Genomic DNA, 19,381 nt, shown 5'->3' on the forward strand with positions numbered 1-19,381 from the left:
TGCTTAGAGAGGCACTCCGGTTGTGGCATTCCGTATGTGAGTAGCCATTACCTGAGAGAGGGGGGCCATCTGTTATTTAACTCTACCTCCTGATCCTCTACGTTATTACCCTATGTGGCACCTCTTTTTATTCTTGTCTCTGTAGGGTCCAATTTTAAATAGTTAATAACTATTTAATAACTATTGTACCTAGTTAAAATAAATACAAAGTTGGCTGTAAAATAAAAATAAATCCTAAGATGGCTACAATGTAACTATTAGTTATATTGTAGCTATTTTAGGGTTTATTTTATAGGTAAGTATTTAGTTTTAAATAGGAATTATTTAGTCAATAATAGCAATTTTATTTAGATTATTTTAAATTATATTTAAGTTAGGGGGGTCTTAGGGTTAGGGTTAGACTTAGGTTTAGGGGTTAATACATTTAATATAGTTGCGGCGTCGTTGGAGGCGGCAGATTATGGGTTAATAACTGTAGGTAGGTGTCGGCGATGTTAGGGATGGCAGATTAGGGGTTAATAAAATTTAACTAATGTTTGCGAGGCAGGAGTGCGGCGGTTTAGGGGTTAATATATTTATTGAAGTGGCGGCGATGTCCGGTTGGCAGATTAGGAGTTAAAAAATGTATTTAAGTGTTTGCGATGTGGGGTGGGCCTCGGTTTAGGGGTTAATAGGTAGTTTATGGGTGTTAGTGTACTTTTTAGCACTTTAGTTAAGAGTTTTATGTTAGGGCATTAGCCCATAAAACTCTTAACTACCGACTTTTAAATGCGGTATATTGACAGGAGAGGGTGTACTGCTCACTTTTTCCAAGACTCGTAATACCGGCGTTAGGAAAATTCCATTAAAAAGATAGGATACGCAATTGACGTAAGTGGATTTGCGGTATGCTCGAGTCACGGAAAAAAAGTGAGGGGTACACCTGTACCTGCCAGACTCGTAATACCAGCGGGCGTTAAAAAGCAGCGTTGGGACCTCTCAACGCTGCTTTTTAAGGCTAATGCAAGACTCGTAATCTAGGCGTATATTCTTTTTGTGCAAACTTTTGGGATATTTAGCAGCATTGTCCCTGAGTCTTCATGCCACTCCAAACTGCTTATGGGCTGCACATGGTTGTACAACACTATAGTAAAGCATTTGGAAGTGATCTATCATACCTCCCAACATAGCATCCTGTTGATATACTTGCGGCAACCTAGGAGTGGAGCCAGGGAAGATTCTGGGTAGGGTTGAAGAGTGTTATAGGCAAGGTCAGGCATGCTATAGGCTGGTTGTGGCGAGGTTTGGTGTCATGGCTAGATGTCCCTGGTTCCACTTGATGAAAACAAGACATTTATAGGGAAGGAACTGCAGCAAAAAAGACAGAGGGACAAAACTCTGAAATTGGGACTATGCCAGAAAATATGGGACAGTTGGATATAATACCTCTTTACATCTCCCAAGTTTCATCATAATCAGTCAACTCATGAAACTCACCTGTGCAGCTGACAGCTGGTAATAGTGAAGAGCTTATTCCTTCTAATCTGCAACATGTTTATGCCTGTCCTTTTTGGGATAATTCAACCTAAAGCTAGTGTAATGATACAATTTTTTTCTTAACATCAATCATTTGCGGTTTGTTCTGCATAGAGTTATCTTTGTTTACTTTAATAAGTAGAGTTTCAAAAAAATGTATGTAGCCCCAAATTTTAAAAAAATGTGGCGCCTCATTTGAACACGTTGGAACCCCTCATGCAGTATATAATCCCAAAATTTAGGAGCCCAAGCTAAGATTTTAAGATATGTTGTACTCCTGTTACTCCCTATAACATATAAATACAAATATTAAATAAATATGTTTATCCTAGTAATTTGTTGACTATATAATACCCTCATCTGTCAGTGTTCTAAACTGCAGTAAAGTTCTGAAACATTGTAACATTATATCTCCACCAGAGAACATTTTTTAACTTACAATGACGGCTTCAGGCTAAGCTAATTAACTCAAACATGCCACAAACATATTTTCCCTTTCCCAGAGCAACAGGGTTTTCAAAAAACTTTAAATTTCCCTCCCTCTGAGCTGAGAAATAAAGTCTTTCATTCACCAAAATAACAGTCTACTATATGTTGCTGAAAATCAGGAGGAAAATGATATTTGTAAGAATTTAACTATGAATAAGTAAATAGTGTCTTTCAATACTGCAGGAGCACAAGGTGTTTGGCATTCATGTCACTACAGGTTGCTCAGAGACAAGGCATCAATATGTAGCAAGATTTCATGTCAAGATAGTAGTAAGCACTTCCAGTAACATAACTTCTATGGTATTAATGTCTTTACAATAGTGACTACTGTTTCAGGTGTAACCTTTGGCTTCTACAGATTGTTGCAAACGTTTGTGGAGCAAATACATATGTGGGAAAGAAGGGGTTAATTTCCCAATACGGGACATGTTAACAGTTAAGCATGAGCAAAAGGGATTTATCGTGGGTGTTTGCACACACCAGGTTTACTGCTCGTAATACAAGTTGAAAGTAAAAGTGATTGCTTGAGTGCAATCACGATTTATGCTAGAATGATTACCGCATCCTCAGAGCTCTAATAAAATGTATTTAAAAAATAAAAATGCACAAAAAGGTTATAAGGGCTCAAAGATAAAAGGTCTCAGGTGTTAGACAAAAAAGGCAGTCAAAGGGCTTTAAAATTGAGATGCATACATACATACATGTCTAAAGATGTACATGTATGTGTGTGTGTATATATATATATATATATATATATGTACATATGTATTTATGTATTTACAGACATATATACACATATAAACACATAAAAAAACATATGTATACACATATAGACATATACAGAAGTGAATTGGAGCCCTTTGCAGTTAAGTGGATGAAAACATGTAAAAACACATTTATGCAATCTGAGAAAGCATGTGCGAAATGCGTCAGGTCAGAGGGTGTTGCCAGATAAATTGTATGCCTTTATACAAATAATTATACATCTGATTAAGTGATAGGATACCCACGAAATTCGTAAGGCCATGCCCACTTTGATCAATAGTGGTTTGGATACACACACGCACAGAGGCTCTAGATACTGGTTGTAGGAGCTAAGCTGTTGGTGTGGGACAGTGTGTGACTCAGACCGCTGCGGGTGTGTGCTGCCTCTGTAAGAATCACTAATATACGAACTATACTACAGGAGCAGAGGAAATGGCTCGGGTCAAGGATTGACGGTATCCCATTCTTTTTATTCACCACAAACTTTTATCCCTCCTTTAGCGAGAGGACATTTTTATGCTATTATATACCTCATGATATATTTTTATGAGGTCTGAAAGTGTGAGTGCAAATTTTATATGTTAATAATATTAAATACTACATGCTTGTTTTTACTACACTTAAATCTGCCCTGCACCCCTGTTTGTGCTTATTGACTTCTCTAAATTTTCTGTGTTTGATAACCAGCGTATTAGCGTTGATTGGAACAGCTGCAGACACTTCATGGACACTGTGTATATTTGCTGCAAGAAACTGATGTAACACGTTCGGTTGTATACATCCTTTTTTGATGATACATATGCTATATAAGATTATATTTTAAACAACTGATCTTACACAAACTTTTATCCAAATTACACTGTAAACCACTGTGTTAGCGCTCCATCTAGTATTAGAGTATTTCTCTCTAAATACAAATAAACCTTTGTGGTTGATTGGCATTATGGTATGGATTCAGTTTCCTTCAATGCTGCCTTTATATTTATGCAATATTTATAATTAATAAAGTGTTATACTATGTATTTACTGTAAATATTTCACATTCCAAAGTTCGGCACATAGGGAATATGTTCTATGTATTTATAAATAGATATTCCTATATATATCTGTATATATCTATACCTATATATAATCATGAAATATAAAATCATATAGGTATAGATATACACTGTACCAAACTACCATATGTATATAGATAAATGCATTTATGAATAAATAGAACATATTCTTCTATGTGAAGGACATTGGAATGTGAAATATTAATATTTTCATGTCGGATTAGCGCATTTGATTGTGTTTGTGCGTGAGTAGGGTGTTAGTTTTCCCCACTACTTTTCTTAATCCATTGACTTCTATAGGGCAATACATTATCGTGCACGTGATAATCTAACTTTGAGCGAGTGAAAACAGTTTACTTTCAACTTGTAAAAAGCTTACTTCTAGTGGAGTTATCGCTTGAATAGCAGCGTTAAATACTGCTCTAATTGTAATCAGGCCCATGATGTCAGAGACAGCTCAAGGCTTTAAATCTACTGACTGCTTCAGCAATTTGATTTTTATCTACAATGCAGTTGTAAAATACCATAAATCAAAATATTATTTGTAAGAAGAAGCAGTGAAACAGGAGAAACCTCCATCATCAAATAATGTATTTTATTACTACTATATCATGTCTTTTCAGAATTTCTGTGCTTTTGCTGTTTGATTGGGAACTTAATGACTGACATTAAAGTATTTTTTTTGGCATTGATGTGTGTGTGTGATATTAGTGTGCATACCTGGTGTGGTTTTCTGTTTGTTATGTGTGTGTGATATTAGCGTGCATACCTGGTGTGGTTTTCTGTTTGTTGTGTGTGTGTGATATTAGTGTGCATACCTGGTGTGGTTTTCTGTTTGTTATGTGTGTGTGATATTAGTGTGCATACCTGGTGTGGTTTTCTGTTTGTTGTGTGTGTGTGATATTAGTGTGCATACCTGGTGTGGTTTTCTGTTTGTTGTGTGGGTGTGATATTAGTGTGCATACCTGGTGTGGTTTTCTGTTTGTTGTGTGGGTGTGATATTAGTGTGCATACCTGGTGTGGTTTTCTGTTTGTTGTGTGTGTGTGATATTAGTGTGCATACCTGGTGTGGTTTTCTGTTTGTTGTGTGGGTGTGATATTAGTGCGCATACCTGGTGTGGTTTTCTGATTGTTGTGTGTGTGTGATATTAGTGTGCATACCTGGTGTGGTTTTCTGTTTGTTGTGTGGGTGTGATATTAGTGTGCATACCTGGTGTGGTTTTCTGATTGTTGTGTGTGTGTGATATTAGTGTGCATACCTGGTGTGGTTTTCTGATTGTTGTGTGGGTGTGATATTAGTGTGCATACCTGGTGTGGTTTTCTGATTGTTGTGTGTGTGTGATATTAGTGTGCATACCTGGTGTGGTTTTCTGTTTGTTGTGTGGGTGTGATATTAGTGTGCATACCTGGTGTGGTTTTCTGTTTGTTGTGTGGGTGTGATATTAGTGTGCATACCTGGTGTGGTTTTCTGATTGTTGTGTGTGTGTGATATTAGTGTGCATACCTGGTGTGGTTTTCTGTTTGTTGTGTGTGTGTGATATTAGTGTGCATACCTGGTGTGGTTTTCTGATTGTTGTGTGTGTGTGATATTAGTGTGCATACCTGGTGTGGTTTTCTGATTGTTGTGTGGGTGTGATATTAGTGTGCATACCTGGTGTGGTTTTCTGTTTGTTGTGTGGGTGTGATATTAGTGTGCATACCTGGTGTGGTTTTCTGATTGTTGTGTGTGTGTGATATTAGTGTGCATACCTGGTGTGGTTTTCTGTTTGTTGTGTGTGTGTGATATTAGTGTGCATATCTGGTGTGGTTTTCTGTTTGTTGTGTGGGTGTGAAGCATGTAGTATGTATTCTGTGTGTATGTTTGTATTTAGGGGTAGATTTACTATGCTGAGAATGCAGCTGTTTCCGCGCGAACCTTATGGCTCGCCAGAAACAAACGTTAAAACCGCTGCTCCTTAACTCATCCACCACCTCTGAGGTGGCGGAGAGCAGTCATCCCAATCGGATACGATCGGGATGATTGACACTCCCGGCTAGCGGCTGATTGGCTGCAAATGTGCAGGGGGCAGCATTGCACAAGCATTTTACCAGAAATGCTTGTGCAATGTTAAATGCTGACAGCGTATGTTGTCTGCATTTAGCGATGTCGGGCGAACATGATCCGCTACAGTGGATCATGTCCCCTGACATTTAATAAATCTACCCTATTGGGTGTATGTACTGTGAGTAATTGCATTGTTCATGTGTCGTGTTGGGGTGTAACCTGTATGTATATTTGTTATCATTGTATTTGTGTCTACTGAGCATGCTCAAATTAATCAAAATAAGGAAACTTTAAACCTTTATGTTTCAACATCCACTGCTCATTTGTTTGTTTCTTTGTTTCAAAAAACACTTACGAGACAATAAAATATCTCTTCATGTCAAACACTACATAGTTTGATGGAGATGATTTCGCTCTATGATAATTGTTTCCCAGAACATCATAACTCCAGAAATATGCAACCAATTTAGTTTTACATTTATTTAGAATTTTCAGTAACAGAAGTTCACAAAGAAATTCACTTATCAATACGCACACTTGAAGTACCACTTGGGAACTGCAGAACACTTAATAATAAAGTACATTTTTTTAATGCAGTATTACAAATTTTCATGTTGTATCAGTCTGTATCAACCTTTTTAGGTCACAATGTTGCAAAATAAGACAACATGATCTATGTGGTCAATATCAAAGCAGTGCCACCTAAAATAAGACTTGGCAGAGCGCACGAGCCAGGAAGTAACTGCACACATAAATTATGCATTACATTGAATGTGTCACTTCCAGTTCACTTTGAATACATGAATTTAATACGCCTGTTTAATTTTTGCATACTTTACATACAATTATATTTGTGTAATCTTGCTTCAGTTCTCAATGCTACAGCTTTTCCTTTAAAGTGAAGGTCAAGTTCAGCTAACTCTCTCTCACGGTTCTATACCTTATCAAAAAATAGCACAACCTTCATTCATCATTTTTTACCAGTCATACTCAATGTCATTTTTATTTACCTTATAAATCTGAATTTTTACTTTCCTATCCTCCGCCCGCCATTTTATCGAATGGATTGACAGGCTAGTCCTATTCAATCCACCAATGGCCGTTTCCCCCCTGGGGGAATGAAGGCCCTTCTGAAAACGTCACTCCATCGTTATGCGCATGCGTTTAAACAACTAGCTGACTTTGCGCATGTGTTTAATAGACGATATCGCTCTTAGTTTATCATGCTCGTTCATGAGACACGCATGCGTAGTTAGATTTCTTCAGATAGACGAGGTGATGAAAATAGACGAGGTGATGAAAATGAAAATGCAGTCGATTTCGAAATATCGCATAGTACTCAATGAATGTATCCATATATTCAATGAATACTATGTTTCAGTAAGGCTGCAGAGTTTGACGCATGCGCGGTTTCATTTAATATACGCATGCGCAGATTAGTGGTAGTATCGTGAACGTGCTTGGGATGACGTAAAGAGCAGGTGGGACCGCTCAATACATTACAAATAAAAAAACAAGGAAGTGGTGCGTTAGAGGCTGTATTGCTTGTGCTATTATAATAGATGGGGAAGTTCTTGTAAATGCTAGCTGGCATAGGGAAAAGACACCGCGTATATGCACAGCACTGTAACCTCTCCCCCCTCCTGAGGAAGTAAGGTGATGTCAGAGACAGCTCAAGGCTTTAAATCTACTGACTGCTTCAGCAATTTTATTTTTATCTTCAATGCAGTTGTAAAATACCATAAATCAAAATATTAATTTGTAAGAAGAAGCAGAGAAACAGGAGAAACCTCCATCATCAAATAATGTATTTTATTACTTCTATATCATGTCTTTTCAGAATTTCTGTGCTTTTTGCTGTTTGACTGGCATTAAAGTATTTTTTTTTTTTGGCATTGGTGTGTGTGTGTGATATTAGTGTGCATACCTGGTGTGGTTTTCTGTTTGTTGTGTGGGTGTGAAGCATGTAGTATGTATTCTGTGTGTATGTTTGTACTTAGGGGTAGATTTACTATGCTGAGAATGCAGCTGTTTCCGTGCGAACCTTATGGCTCGACGGAAACAAACGTTAAGACTGCTGCTCCTCAACTCATCCACCACCTCTGAGGTGGCGGACAGCAATCATTCCAAGCGGATACGATCGGGAGGATTGACACCCCCGATTAGCGGCTGATTGGCCGCGAATGTGCAGGGGGTGGCATTGAAGAAGTAAATGCTAGCTGGCATGGGGAAAAGACACCGCATATATATGCACAGCACTGTAACCCCCCCACCCCACCCCTGTGGAAGTAAGGACAAGGGCAATCAGTGCAGAATGGCTCATTATATAGTTATATGATAGATTAGCTGTTCTAAGTTTGTTCTTGTTTAATGCTCATTAACTAACTAAGGGTAGATTACGAGTGGAGTGGTAATTACCGCTCTCGCTCACACGCTAACTGAGCTCAACTTCTGCTCTCTGCGCGCGATGGGTGAGATTGCATTAATGTACTCTCCCTTTGACTTCAATGGAGAGAGAATGGTGGAAAAAAAACTAAAACCCATACTCGCTCGCTAACCTGAATCACCATAAGCCCCCTACTCTAATAACCCCTAACCTACCGCAAAGTTCCCACTACACTATTAACCCCTAACCTGCCGCATAACCCAACACAAAGTAACTCACTACACTATTAACCCCTAAACCACCACAACCCCCATTGCAAAGTAACGCATTATACTATTTTTTTTTAGTTTAGTCACCCTAAATGTCTCTTCTACATTTTCAACTCTCTCCTCTATCCACCTGCACCTCCCCCTTCATCTGCCTTTAGTGCTCAAGACCTGGCAAACTACTTTTTCAACAAAACGCAAACCATCCAAAGTAATATCCCAACACAAGACCTTCCATCTCTGCCCCAGGCCACCCCCTCCACAACTCTCAGCACCTTCCACCCAACCACTGAGAATGAAGTGAGTTCCCTATTGTCTTCCTCACACCTCACTACCTGCCCACTTGACCCTATCCCTTCAGATCTAATACCTTCTCTGTCTTCTACCCTCACTCCAGCTCTTACTCACATATTCAACCTATCCCTTACTACCGGTTCATTCCCATCTTCCTTCATACATGCAAAGGTCACCCCATCCTTAAAAAACTCTCCCTCAACCCCAATTCTCCTGCAAACTACCGCCCCATATCACTGCTTCCGCTAACTTCAAAAGTCTTGGAAAAACTAGTTTTCAATCATTTAACCCACTTCTTGTCCTCCAACTCATTGCTTGACCCCTTGAAATCTGGCTTCCATCCCCAACACTCAACTGAGACTGCCCTATCTCACTTGACCTGTCTGCTGCCTTTGACACTGTTGACCATCCCCTTCTCCTACGGACTCTCAGCTCCTTTGGGTTCTCTGACACTGCCCTCTCCTGGATCCACTCTTATCTCTCTAATAGGTCCTTTATTGTCTCCTTTGCTGGCAACTCCTCCTATCCATTGCCTCTGTCTGTTGGAGTACCCTAAGGCTCTGTTCTGGGTCCTCTACTCTTCTCTATTTATACTTCCTCACTGGGTAAACTTATCAGTAGCTATGGCTTTAACTATCACCTCTATGCAGATGATACTCAGATCTACCTATCCACCCCTGCACTCTCTCCTTCTGTCCTTTCTCACATCAGTGTCTGCTTATCTGGCATTTCTTCTTGGATGGCCTCTCACCACCTAAAAATCAACATGTCCAACACTGAGCTCCTTCTAATCCCCCCTCTAATTCTACCCCAGTTTCTAACTTTTCCGGTTTCTAACTTTTCAATCACTGTTGTTGACACCACTATCTCCCCACCACCCCAAGTCCGCTGCCTAGGAGTCCAATTGCTCTCATTATCGCTGTCACAACCACCTATGCAATATCTCCAAAATTCTCCACAGCAGAATTAAATTAAAAATTCTCACCCTGACCTACAAAGCCCTTACCAATGCAGCCCCCCTACCTGTCCTCACTCCTCAACAAATATACTTCAGCCCACCCCCTAAGATCCAACAATGACCTGCTCCTTGCATCTTCTACCATCACCTCCTCCCATGCTAGACTACAGGACTTCTCTCGTGCAGCACCAACCGTATAGAACACACTTCCTCAAGCTGTCAGACTTTCCCCTAACCTTTCCTCCTTTAAACGCTCCCTAAAGAACATTTTGTTCTCCAAATTAGTAACAAATGAATTCCACTTGCCTAATAGCTGCCCTCATCTAACTCCACACAAACATCATTCTCACCTTTGCAGTCCCCACCTCCTGTTTCTCACCCTCCTACCCATCTAGACTGTAAGTTCCCACTGGAACAGGGCCCTCAATTCCCCCTGTATTTGCTTGTTAAACTTTGTCTGGTGTCTTTTTTATTGTATTGTACTGTACTTTTATCTTTGTACCCATGGACAGTGCTGCGGAATCTGTTGGCACTTTATAAATAAATAATAATAATAAATATAATAAAAAATAAATTAACCGCTGAACTGCCACACCCTCACATTGAAAAGTAACTCACTACAATATAAACCCATATACCGTTATACCCCTACATTGCAAATTAACCACTACATTTTTAACCCGTAAAGTGTCAGCTCTTTTTCTTAAAAAAAAAGAAATCTACAAAACTTTGGAAAGGGCATTTGGCTGAGCATTTAGCTATTTTGCTGCCTATTAAGAACAAACAAACCCTAATCTAAAAAAAACAAACAAACAAACAAAAAAAATAACACTAAACCCCAAAGAACGATCTTCTTATCTTCATCCTGGCGGCGATCTTCTTATCTTCATCCTGGCGACGATCTTCTTATCTTCATCCTGGCGGCGATCTTCTTATCTTCATCCTGACGGCGATCTTCTTATCTTCATCCAGGTGGCGCTCTTCATCCATCTTCTCTATATGTGTCACCGCCATCCCCTTGGACGTGCATTACAAATACAACAGTGCATGTACAGTACCTACAGGGATATGCTCATCAATTATCACTGTACTAGTAAAAACATTTAAAAGCATGTTTGCAACTTTTGTGTGGCAGAAACACATCTAGATTAATACAAATAAGGTTGGCACTCTTAAATTACTAAAAGCTGAAATTTTATTGATCGCATTAAAACTATACAAAACTGGCCATATGAGTTCTGGACAGTTTTTGTATTGTTTAAATGTAATAAATAAAATTTTAGCTTTTAGTGATTTGGGAGTTCCAACCATATTTGTATTAATTGAGACTTTGCTCTGTTGGTCTGAGCTTTTGCATTGATTCCCTCGCTATCTATAAGTATAGTTTCCCAGTTGGAAGTTGACAGAGTTTATCTGCAGTGCAGCTCATTGGTGTCACACAGAGTACTGCGGTGGCAAGAGCTGTATCTTGGGCTTGGTCTGGTAACTTGTACAGCCATTGTTGCCAGTTGGGCTAATTTTATGCCCAATTTGGCTAGTTTTAAACATGGGCTGTGGCAACTTTTGGGAGCTTGCAGGGTTTTGGCCTATTTTGAAGGGTGTGTGTTTTTCACCCCTCTCCACCAATAAGAGTCCCTGCTTAATACCTAGAGAAGCAGTGCCAAAGAGAGCAGTGCCAAAGAGCTTTTAGTGTCTATAATACTCAGGCACTTTGCAGAGACAGTAAGTGTAGAACAAGGGGCCTATCTATCAAGCTCCGAATAGAGCTTGACGCCCTGTGTTTCTGGCGAGCCTGCTCCATAACCCTGTCCGCCTGCTCTGATGAGGCGGACAGGAGTCGCCGGAATTCAACCCGATCAAGTACGATCGGGTTGATTGACACCCCCTGCTCGTGGCTGATTGGCCGCGAGTCTGCAGGGGGCGACGTTGCACCAGCAGCTCACAAGAGCTGCTGGTGCAATGCTGAATACGGAGAGCGTATTGCTCTCCGCATTCAGTGATGTCTGTCGGACCTGATCCGCACTGTCTGATCAGGTCCGACAGACATTTCATAAATAGGCCTCCTTGTCTGAATCAGCAATTATATTCTAAAATATATGTAGCATGTGTAAAGTGTATGTAGTCAAAACAGACCAGAGATGAAACCAGGGTCCAGGGATTTTAAGGTAATATATTCTTGCTTAGGTTTTTTTTGTTTTTTTTGTTTATATAGCAATCCTGAATTGAAAATACCTTTATTTATTGTTAAAAAAACAACAACTGAAAACCAGAGGAATGTAAGATGTACATTCTCCCTCTCACTTGCAGTCCCCCCCCAAAAAAAAGAAATAAAGCATCCAGACACACATCTATCAGCATAATGAATATATGTGTCTGTGTAGGTGTGTAAGTGCATGTGTGTGTGTATGTGTGGCTGTATATGTGTAAGTGTGTGTAAGTGCATGTGTGTGTATGTGTGTAAGTGCATGTGTGGCTGTATGTGTGTAAGTGCATGTGTGTGTGTATGTGTGTAAGTGCATGTGTGTGTATGTGTGGCTGTATGTGTGTAAGTGTGTGTAAGTGCATGTGTAAGTTCATGTGTGTAAGTGCATGTGTGTGTAAGTGCATGTTTATGTGTGGCTGAATGTGTGTAAGTGCGTGTAAGTGCGTGTAAGTGCATGTGTGTGTGTGTAGGTGTGGCTGTATATGTGTGTGTGTAAGTGCATGTGTATGTATGTGTGTAAGTGCATGCATGTGTATGTATGTGTGTAAGTGCATGTGTGTGTATGTGTGTAAGTGCATGTGTATGTATGTGTGTAACTGCATGTGTGTATGTGTGCCTGTATGTGTGTAAGTGCATGTGTATGTATGTATGTGTGTAAGTGCATGTGTGTATGTGTGCCTGTATGTGTGTAAGTGCATGTGTATGTATATGTGTAAGTGCATGTGTATGTGTGTAAGTGCATGTGTATGTATGTCTGTATGTGTGTAAGTACATGTGTGTGTGTGTGTTTATTAGTGCTACCAGCTTTCCTCCACAAAAATACTGGATAATTTGTCGGTGATAACAATATCTAAGCTTGCATGTGACATTGATATTCACATGGACTAATATTCTTGTGATGAATCACCCTTTTTAAATTAAAGCCACTATATTGCAAAATACAATTGTGCAAAACACATTTCCCACACTATCACTATTGGTTAATAGGAAATCACACAACAGTCATGTGATCTACCTATTGGACACACCTACACTAAAGAAAGGTGAAAGTCATAATTATTAAACTCGTACTTTTGTGAAATGCCGTTTTGACATATGTTAAGCATCATCCCATATCTTTATATACCAATATGACTATTTCTTTAAGCAAATCTTCTAATTGCTTTTTCCAAATTGCATATTTGACACCATATTCCAATATTTGGTTTGAATATCCCAGCATAGCAGTTGCATTACTTTCAATACAATCACAATGACTCAAACAATGAATAAAAACATATATTTTGCAATAGCCAAGTCAATTTGCTACAATAGTTTTTTTAATATTACTTTAGATCTCTACATTTAGCTCCAGTTTACAGATGTTATTTACAATATGCTACTGGGGATGTACTGGCTTTACTACACCATAAAAATACAATAATATTCAAGGTTTGCTTTTCCCTCTTTAAGAGCAATTCTAGCTAAGGTTACAGTTTTCATCTGAGGCTGTAACTTTTCACATATGCTAGTAATAAACCTGTGCAGTGCACACCTAAAAGGCTGAAATGAAATTGCACTTTGTGCCACGGGTTATCCTGAATTGCACCAGGCAGCCTGACTCTAACAACTTAAAGAGACATTCAAAATTAAATGTTCATGGGTTAGATAGCGCATATCATTTTAAGATCCAATTTAATTCTTTCAAATTTGTTTCTTTCTCTTGGTATGGAGCTGACTTTTCGACAAAGGATATCAAAAGAACAAAGCAATATTGATAATAGAATTAAATTGGAAAGTTTTTTAAAATGACATGCTATATCTCACTTTACTGTCCCTTTAACACAATAAAATGTGTGTAAACAGCTTTATATAAAAAGTAACAATTACACACTACAAAGAGACCTGCATTCTTTTGTGAATGTACTTTATTAATTATATGACATATTGCAAATTATTAGAGAAATTACATTCCTGCCTATTTGAAAAAGGAGATATCCTTAAATGTGCAGTGTACTTTTTAATAATCTTATTACCTTTAAAAAAAAAAAAAAAACATTCTTTCTCTAATCTGTCTGTCTGTCTGTCTGTCTGTCTATCTAGCTATAGCTTTCCTAACAAAACTTAAATTTGTAACTTACTTAATATTCCACTGGTTACCCTAAGCAAGAATCTTGGTATATGAATTTAGTCACAAATTATATATGAGGAGGAATTAGTTTGGGGTACCTATCAAATTGTAGTCAGTAAGTGCATTACATTTGTAAATAAATCATAGTTATATAAGCCTGTTTAATCAATAATTATACTACAAAATTAAATAGTTGAATGATGACTAAAACCGAATAAAATATTTCATAGAAACAGCGCCTTACCCTGCGTAGCGGTTGTTGTACAAGTGGCAGTGCCCAGTGAGCCAAGTGGACAACACATAGAGCAGAAGCACGTGAGACATCCTCCAGATGCAGACCATGGTGGCCCCGGGCTGGATGCTCGGATCTGTCAGTGAGGCACTCTGTGCAGCTATAAATCCATAGATATACTGTACAGCTTGAGCTTGCTCAGGGGACTGTTAGCTGCTGACAAAAGTTTAGCTGTGCTGAAGTTGCAGTTCACTGGAAATGAAGCTGTGACTGGTAGAGCTGCGGGGGATGTGTAACAGAGGGAGGGTCTTTCAGTTCTCTTGTATATTGCTAAGGATTTTGGTGTTGCTAGAACTGAGCCAAATTTAGGATAAACTGTAGGAGGGGTGCAGGTCATGTGATCGCCTGAGGTAGCATCAAATCCCCTCCCCAGGACTAGCTTTGCTGGGGCTCCACACACCTGGAAATTAGCTACTTATGGATTTGCTTGCTAACACCAGGAATGTCATTTTAATATATAAATCATGGTCCACATAGATTTTACAGTGGATTTCAAAACAATTACAAGTTTATTCAATGAGCTGTCATTCTTCTTCAAGACACCTATAGTACCTATAGCAGCATTATGCAATTGTATGTGCATGTCTGTGTGTATTTGATGCAGCTTTTATCTGATCTGTATTTAGGGCTAGTACAGTTGCATTGTATATTATAATGTTTCCATATCTGAACTTATAAAAATGACCTGTGATGACAGAAACTGGGAAATATCCAATGTACTAACTTATTTCTTCTTTTTTTTTCTTCTTTGAAACACCCTGAAAGATATTTTGCTATAAATTCCATTGACTAAGGAATGAATATGGCTATACAGTATTGGCTTAAAGGAATATGAACCCCATTTTTTTTCTTTCGTGATTCAGATAGAGCATGCAATTTTAAGCAACTTGCTAATTTACTCCTATTATACTTTTTTCTTCGTTCTCTTGCTATCGTTATTTGAAAAAGCAGGAATGCAAGCTTCGGAGCCAGCCCATTTTTGGCTCAGCACCTGGGTAGCGCTTGCTGATGGGTGGCTAAATGTAGCTTTTATTCAGCATTGGATTTATCAGTAGAAAAAGTACAACAGAAATATCTGGATTAGCACAGATATTTGTGTTTTGTACTTTTTTATGAATCAATCTAGTAACGAAAAAAGCTGAATGGCGATGGTTGCAGCCATTTTCGGCGTTCATTTAGTAAACCAATGCCTGTCTACTAAATAATCTCTTGCTACCAATATTCTAGCTGAGTCATTTAGCTGTTTGGACTGTTGTTGTGTCTAAAGAAATCTGTTAAAGCTATATGGAGGATTTAATAAAATAGCCCCACATCATCACTTTCAAACCACTTAGCTGATTCACTTTGTAGTAATTGAGTCTGAAACTAATTAAACTAATTGTTTAAATTTAAGTCATTTTATTTATTTTAAATAAACCCCTGTAAATCATTATTCATTATTGGAGCTTCAAATCATAATAATCAGGTAGGCATTGTAATTCTGACGCTAAAGAGACACTGCAGCATAAAAATATGGGGTGAGATTACACATGCGGCTCAAGCATCAGCGCGACTGCAGAAACCCGCGCCACCCGTAATTTCACCTCGCACGTCGGGGTATCACATATATGGCGCCGGCAGTTCATAAAGTGCTGTATGTCGGATAAACTAGCGATGTCCAGAAATGTGCATAAATACAAATTTCTGGAGTTGCCAGTGGTTTACGGCATTTTAGAAACTGCCGGCGCCTAAGAAAATAAAAAAAATATATAAAATCTCCCGTAAAAGTCTATCCCGCCTCCCAAAAATAAACCTGACACGTAAAATCCCTATATCCTCCATCAAACCCACATCGCAACTAATAATAAATGTATTAACCCCTAAACAGACCCCCCCAACGCAATATACTTAATTAAACTATTAACCCCTAATCTGCCATTAACCGACATTGCAATCTACCTAGTAAAAGTAGTAACCCCTAAATCCGCCAACCCCAACATCGTAAACTACCTAATAAATGTAGTAACCCCTAATCCGCCAAACTCACATAACGCAATAATTCTAATAAAACTATTAACCCCTAAATCACCAAACCCCCACAACCCAAGTACCCTAATTAACCTATTAACACCTAATCCACCAAACCCCCACAACGCAAATAACTAATTAAATTACTAAGCCCCCTAACCTAACACCCCCTAAATTAACCCCATTACCTAAATTAAAAAAACACTGTTACAATTAAAATAAAAAAGCTAACTTTAATTAAAAATTAAAAATAAAAAAATTAAATTACTCCACAATTACAAAAAATAAAAAAGTCTAACATTAAATAAAATAATAAACAAAATTATCCAAAATAAAAAAATTAAACCTATTCCCTAGGAAAATAAAAAAGCCCCCCTAAATAAAAACACCCCCTAATCTAATGCTAAGCTACCAATAGTACTTAAAAGGGCTTTTTGTAGGGCATTGCCCTAAATTAAACAGCCTTTTTACATTAAAAAATACTAAGTACCCCTCTAACAGAAAAATCCACCACCCACGAAACCCCCCAAAATAAATAAACCTAACACTAAAACAAAAACTAAACTACCCATTGCCCCTAAAGGGTCATTTGTGTGGTCATTGCCCTTAAAAGGGTATTCAGCTGTTTTACTGCCCTTAAATGGGCATTCAGCTCTTTTAAAAGTGCCCATTAAAACCCTAATATAAAAAAAAACAAAAAAGCAAAAAATAAAAAAAACAGAATTTATGTTTACCTGATAAATTACTTTCTCCAACGGTGTGTCCGGTCCACGGCGTCATCCTTACTTGTGGGATATTCTCTTCCCCAACAGGAAATGGCAAAGAGCCCAGCAAAGCTGGTCACATGATCCCTCCTAGGCTCCGCCTTCCCCAGTCATTCGACCGACGTAAAGGAGGAATATTTGCATAGGAGAAACCATATGATACCGTGGTGACTGTAGTTAAAGAAAATAAATTATCAGACCTGATTAAAAAACCAGGGCGGGCCGTGGACCGGACACACCGTTGGAGAAAGTAATTTATCAGGTAAACATAAATTCTGTTTTCTCCAACATAGGTGTGTCCGGTCCACGGCGTCATCCTTACTTGTGGGAACCAATACCAAAGCTTTAGGACACGGATGAAGGGAGGGAGCAAATCAGGTCACCTAGATGGAAGGCACCACGGCTTGCAAAACCTTTCTCCCAAAAATAGCCTCAGAAGAAGCAAAAGTATCAAACTTGTAAAATTTAGTAAAAGTGTGCAGTGAAGACCAAGTCGTTGCCTTACATATCTGATCAACAGAAGCCTCGTTCTTGAAGGCCCATGTGGAAGCCACAGCCCTAGTGGAATGAGCTGTGATTCTTTCAGGAGGCTGCCGTCCGGCAGTCTCATAAGCCAATCTGATGATGCTTTTAATCCAAAAAGAGAGAGAGGTAGAAGTTGCTTTTTGACCTCTCCTTTTACCAGAATAAACAACAAACAAGGAAGATGTTTGTCTAAAATCCTTTGTAGCATCTAAATAGAATTTTAGAGCACGAACAACATCCAAATTGTGCAACAAACGTTCCTTCTTTGAAACTGGATTCGGACACAAAGAAGGCACGACTATCTCCTGGTTAATGTTTTTGTTAGAAACAACTTTCGGAAGAAAACCAGGTTTAGTACGTAAAACCACCTTATCTGCATGGAACACCAGATAAGGAGGAGAACACTGCAGAGCAGATAATTCTGAAACTCTTCTAGCAGAAGAAATTGCAACCAAAAACAAAACTTTCCAAGATAATAACTTAATATCAACGGAATGTAAGGGTTCAAACGGAACCCCCTGAAGAACTGAAAGAACTAAATTGAGACTCCAAGGAGGTGTCAAAGGTTTGTAAACAGGCTTGATTCTAACCAGAGCCTGAACAAAGGCTTGAACATCTGGCACAGCTGCCAGCTTTTTGTGAAGTAACACAGACAAGGCAGAAATCTGTCCCTTCAAGGAACTTGCAGATAATCCTTTCTCCAAACCTTCTTGAAGAAAGGATAGAATCTTAGGAATTTTTACCTTGTCCCAAGGGAATCCTTTAGATTCACACCAACAGATATATTTTTTCCATATTTTGTGGTAAATTTTTCTAGTTACAGGCTTTCTGGCCTGAACAAGAGTATCAATGACAGAATCTGAGAACCCTCGCTTTGATAAGATCAAGCGTTCAATCTCCAAGCAGTCAGTTGGAGTGAGACCAGATTCGGATGTTCGAACGGACCTTGAACAAGAAGGTCTCGTCTCAAAGGTAGCTTCCATGGTGGAGCCGATGACATATTCACCAGGTCTGCATACCAAGTCCTGCGTGGCCACGCAGGAGCTATCAAGATCACCGATGCCCTCTCCTGATTGATCCTGGCTACCAGCCTGGGGATGAGAGGAAACGGCGGGAATACATAAGCTAGTTTGAAGGTCCAAGGTGCTACTAGTGCATCTACTAGAGTCGCCTTGGGATCCCTGGATCTGGACCCGTAGCAAGGAACCTTGAAGTTCTGACGAGAGGCCATCAGATCCATGTCTGGAATGCCCCACAATTGAGTAATTTGGGCAAAGATTTCCGGATGGAGTTCCCACTCCCCCGGATGAAATGTCTGACGACTCAGAAAATCCGCTTCCCAATTTTCCACTCCTGGGATGTGGATTGCAGACAAGTGGCAGGAGTGAGTCTCCGCCCATTGAATGATTTTGGTCACTTCTTCCATCGCCAGGGAACTCCTTGTTCCCCCCTGATGGTTGATGTACGCAACAGTCGTCATGTTGTCTGATTGAAACCGTATGAACTTGGCCTTTGCTAGCTGAGGCCAAGCCTTGAGAGCATTGAATATCGCTCTCAGTTCCAGAATATTTATCAGGAGAAGAGATTCTTCCCGAGACCAAAGACCCTGAGCTTTCAGGGGTCCCCAGACCGCGCCCCAGCCCACCAGACTGGCGTTGGTCGTGACAATGACCCACTCTGGTCTGCGGAAGCTCATCCCCTGTGA

At 39.3% G+C, this 19,381-nt stretch overlaps 1 protein-coding gene across 1 annotated transcript in view; it reads right to left on the minus strand.

Annotated features, from left to right (window-relative positions):
* CPA6 (carboxypeptidase A6) overlaps positions 1-14,484 on the minus strand; it is a 386,652-nt gene extending 372,168 nt beyond the window's left edge. The window contains exon 1 of the mRNA XM_053715100.1: positions 14,333-14,484. Within this exon, the coding sequence (XP_053571075.1) occupies positions 14,333-14,430 (98 nt within the window). The 5' untranslated portion in view covers positions 14,431-14,484. The remainder of the gene's footprint in view (positions 1-14,332) is intronic.
* Positions 14,485-19,381: the final 4,897 nt, after the last annotated feature.

Source organism: Bombina bombina, chromosome 5 (assembly GCF_027579735.1).
Source record: "Bombina bombina isolate aBomBom1 chromosome 5, aBomBom1.pri, whole genome shotgun sequence".
NCBI classification, from domain to species: domain Eukaryota; kingdom Metazoa; phylum Chordata; class Amphibia; order Anura; family Bombinatoridae; genus Bombina; species Bombina bombina.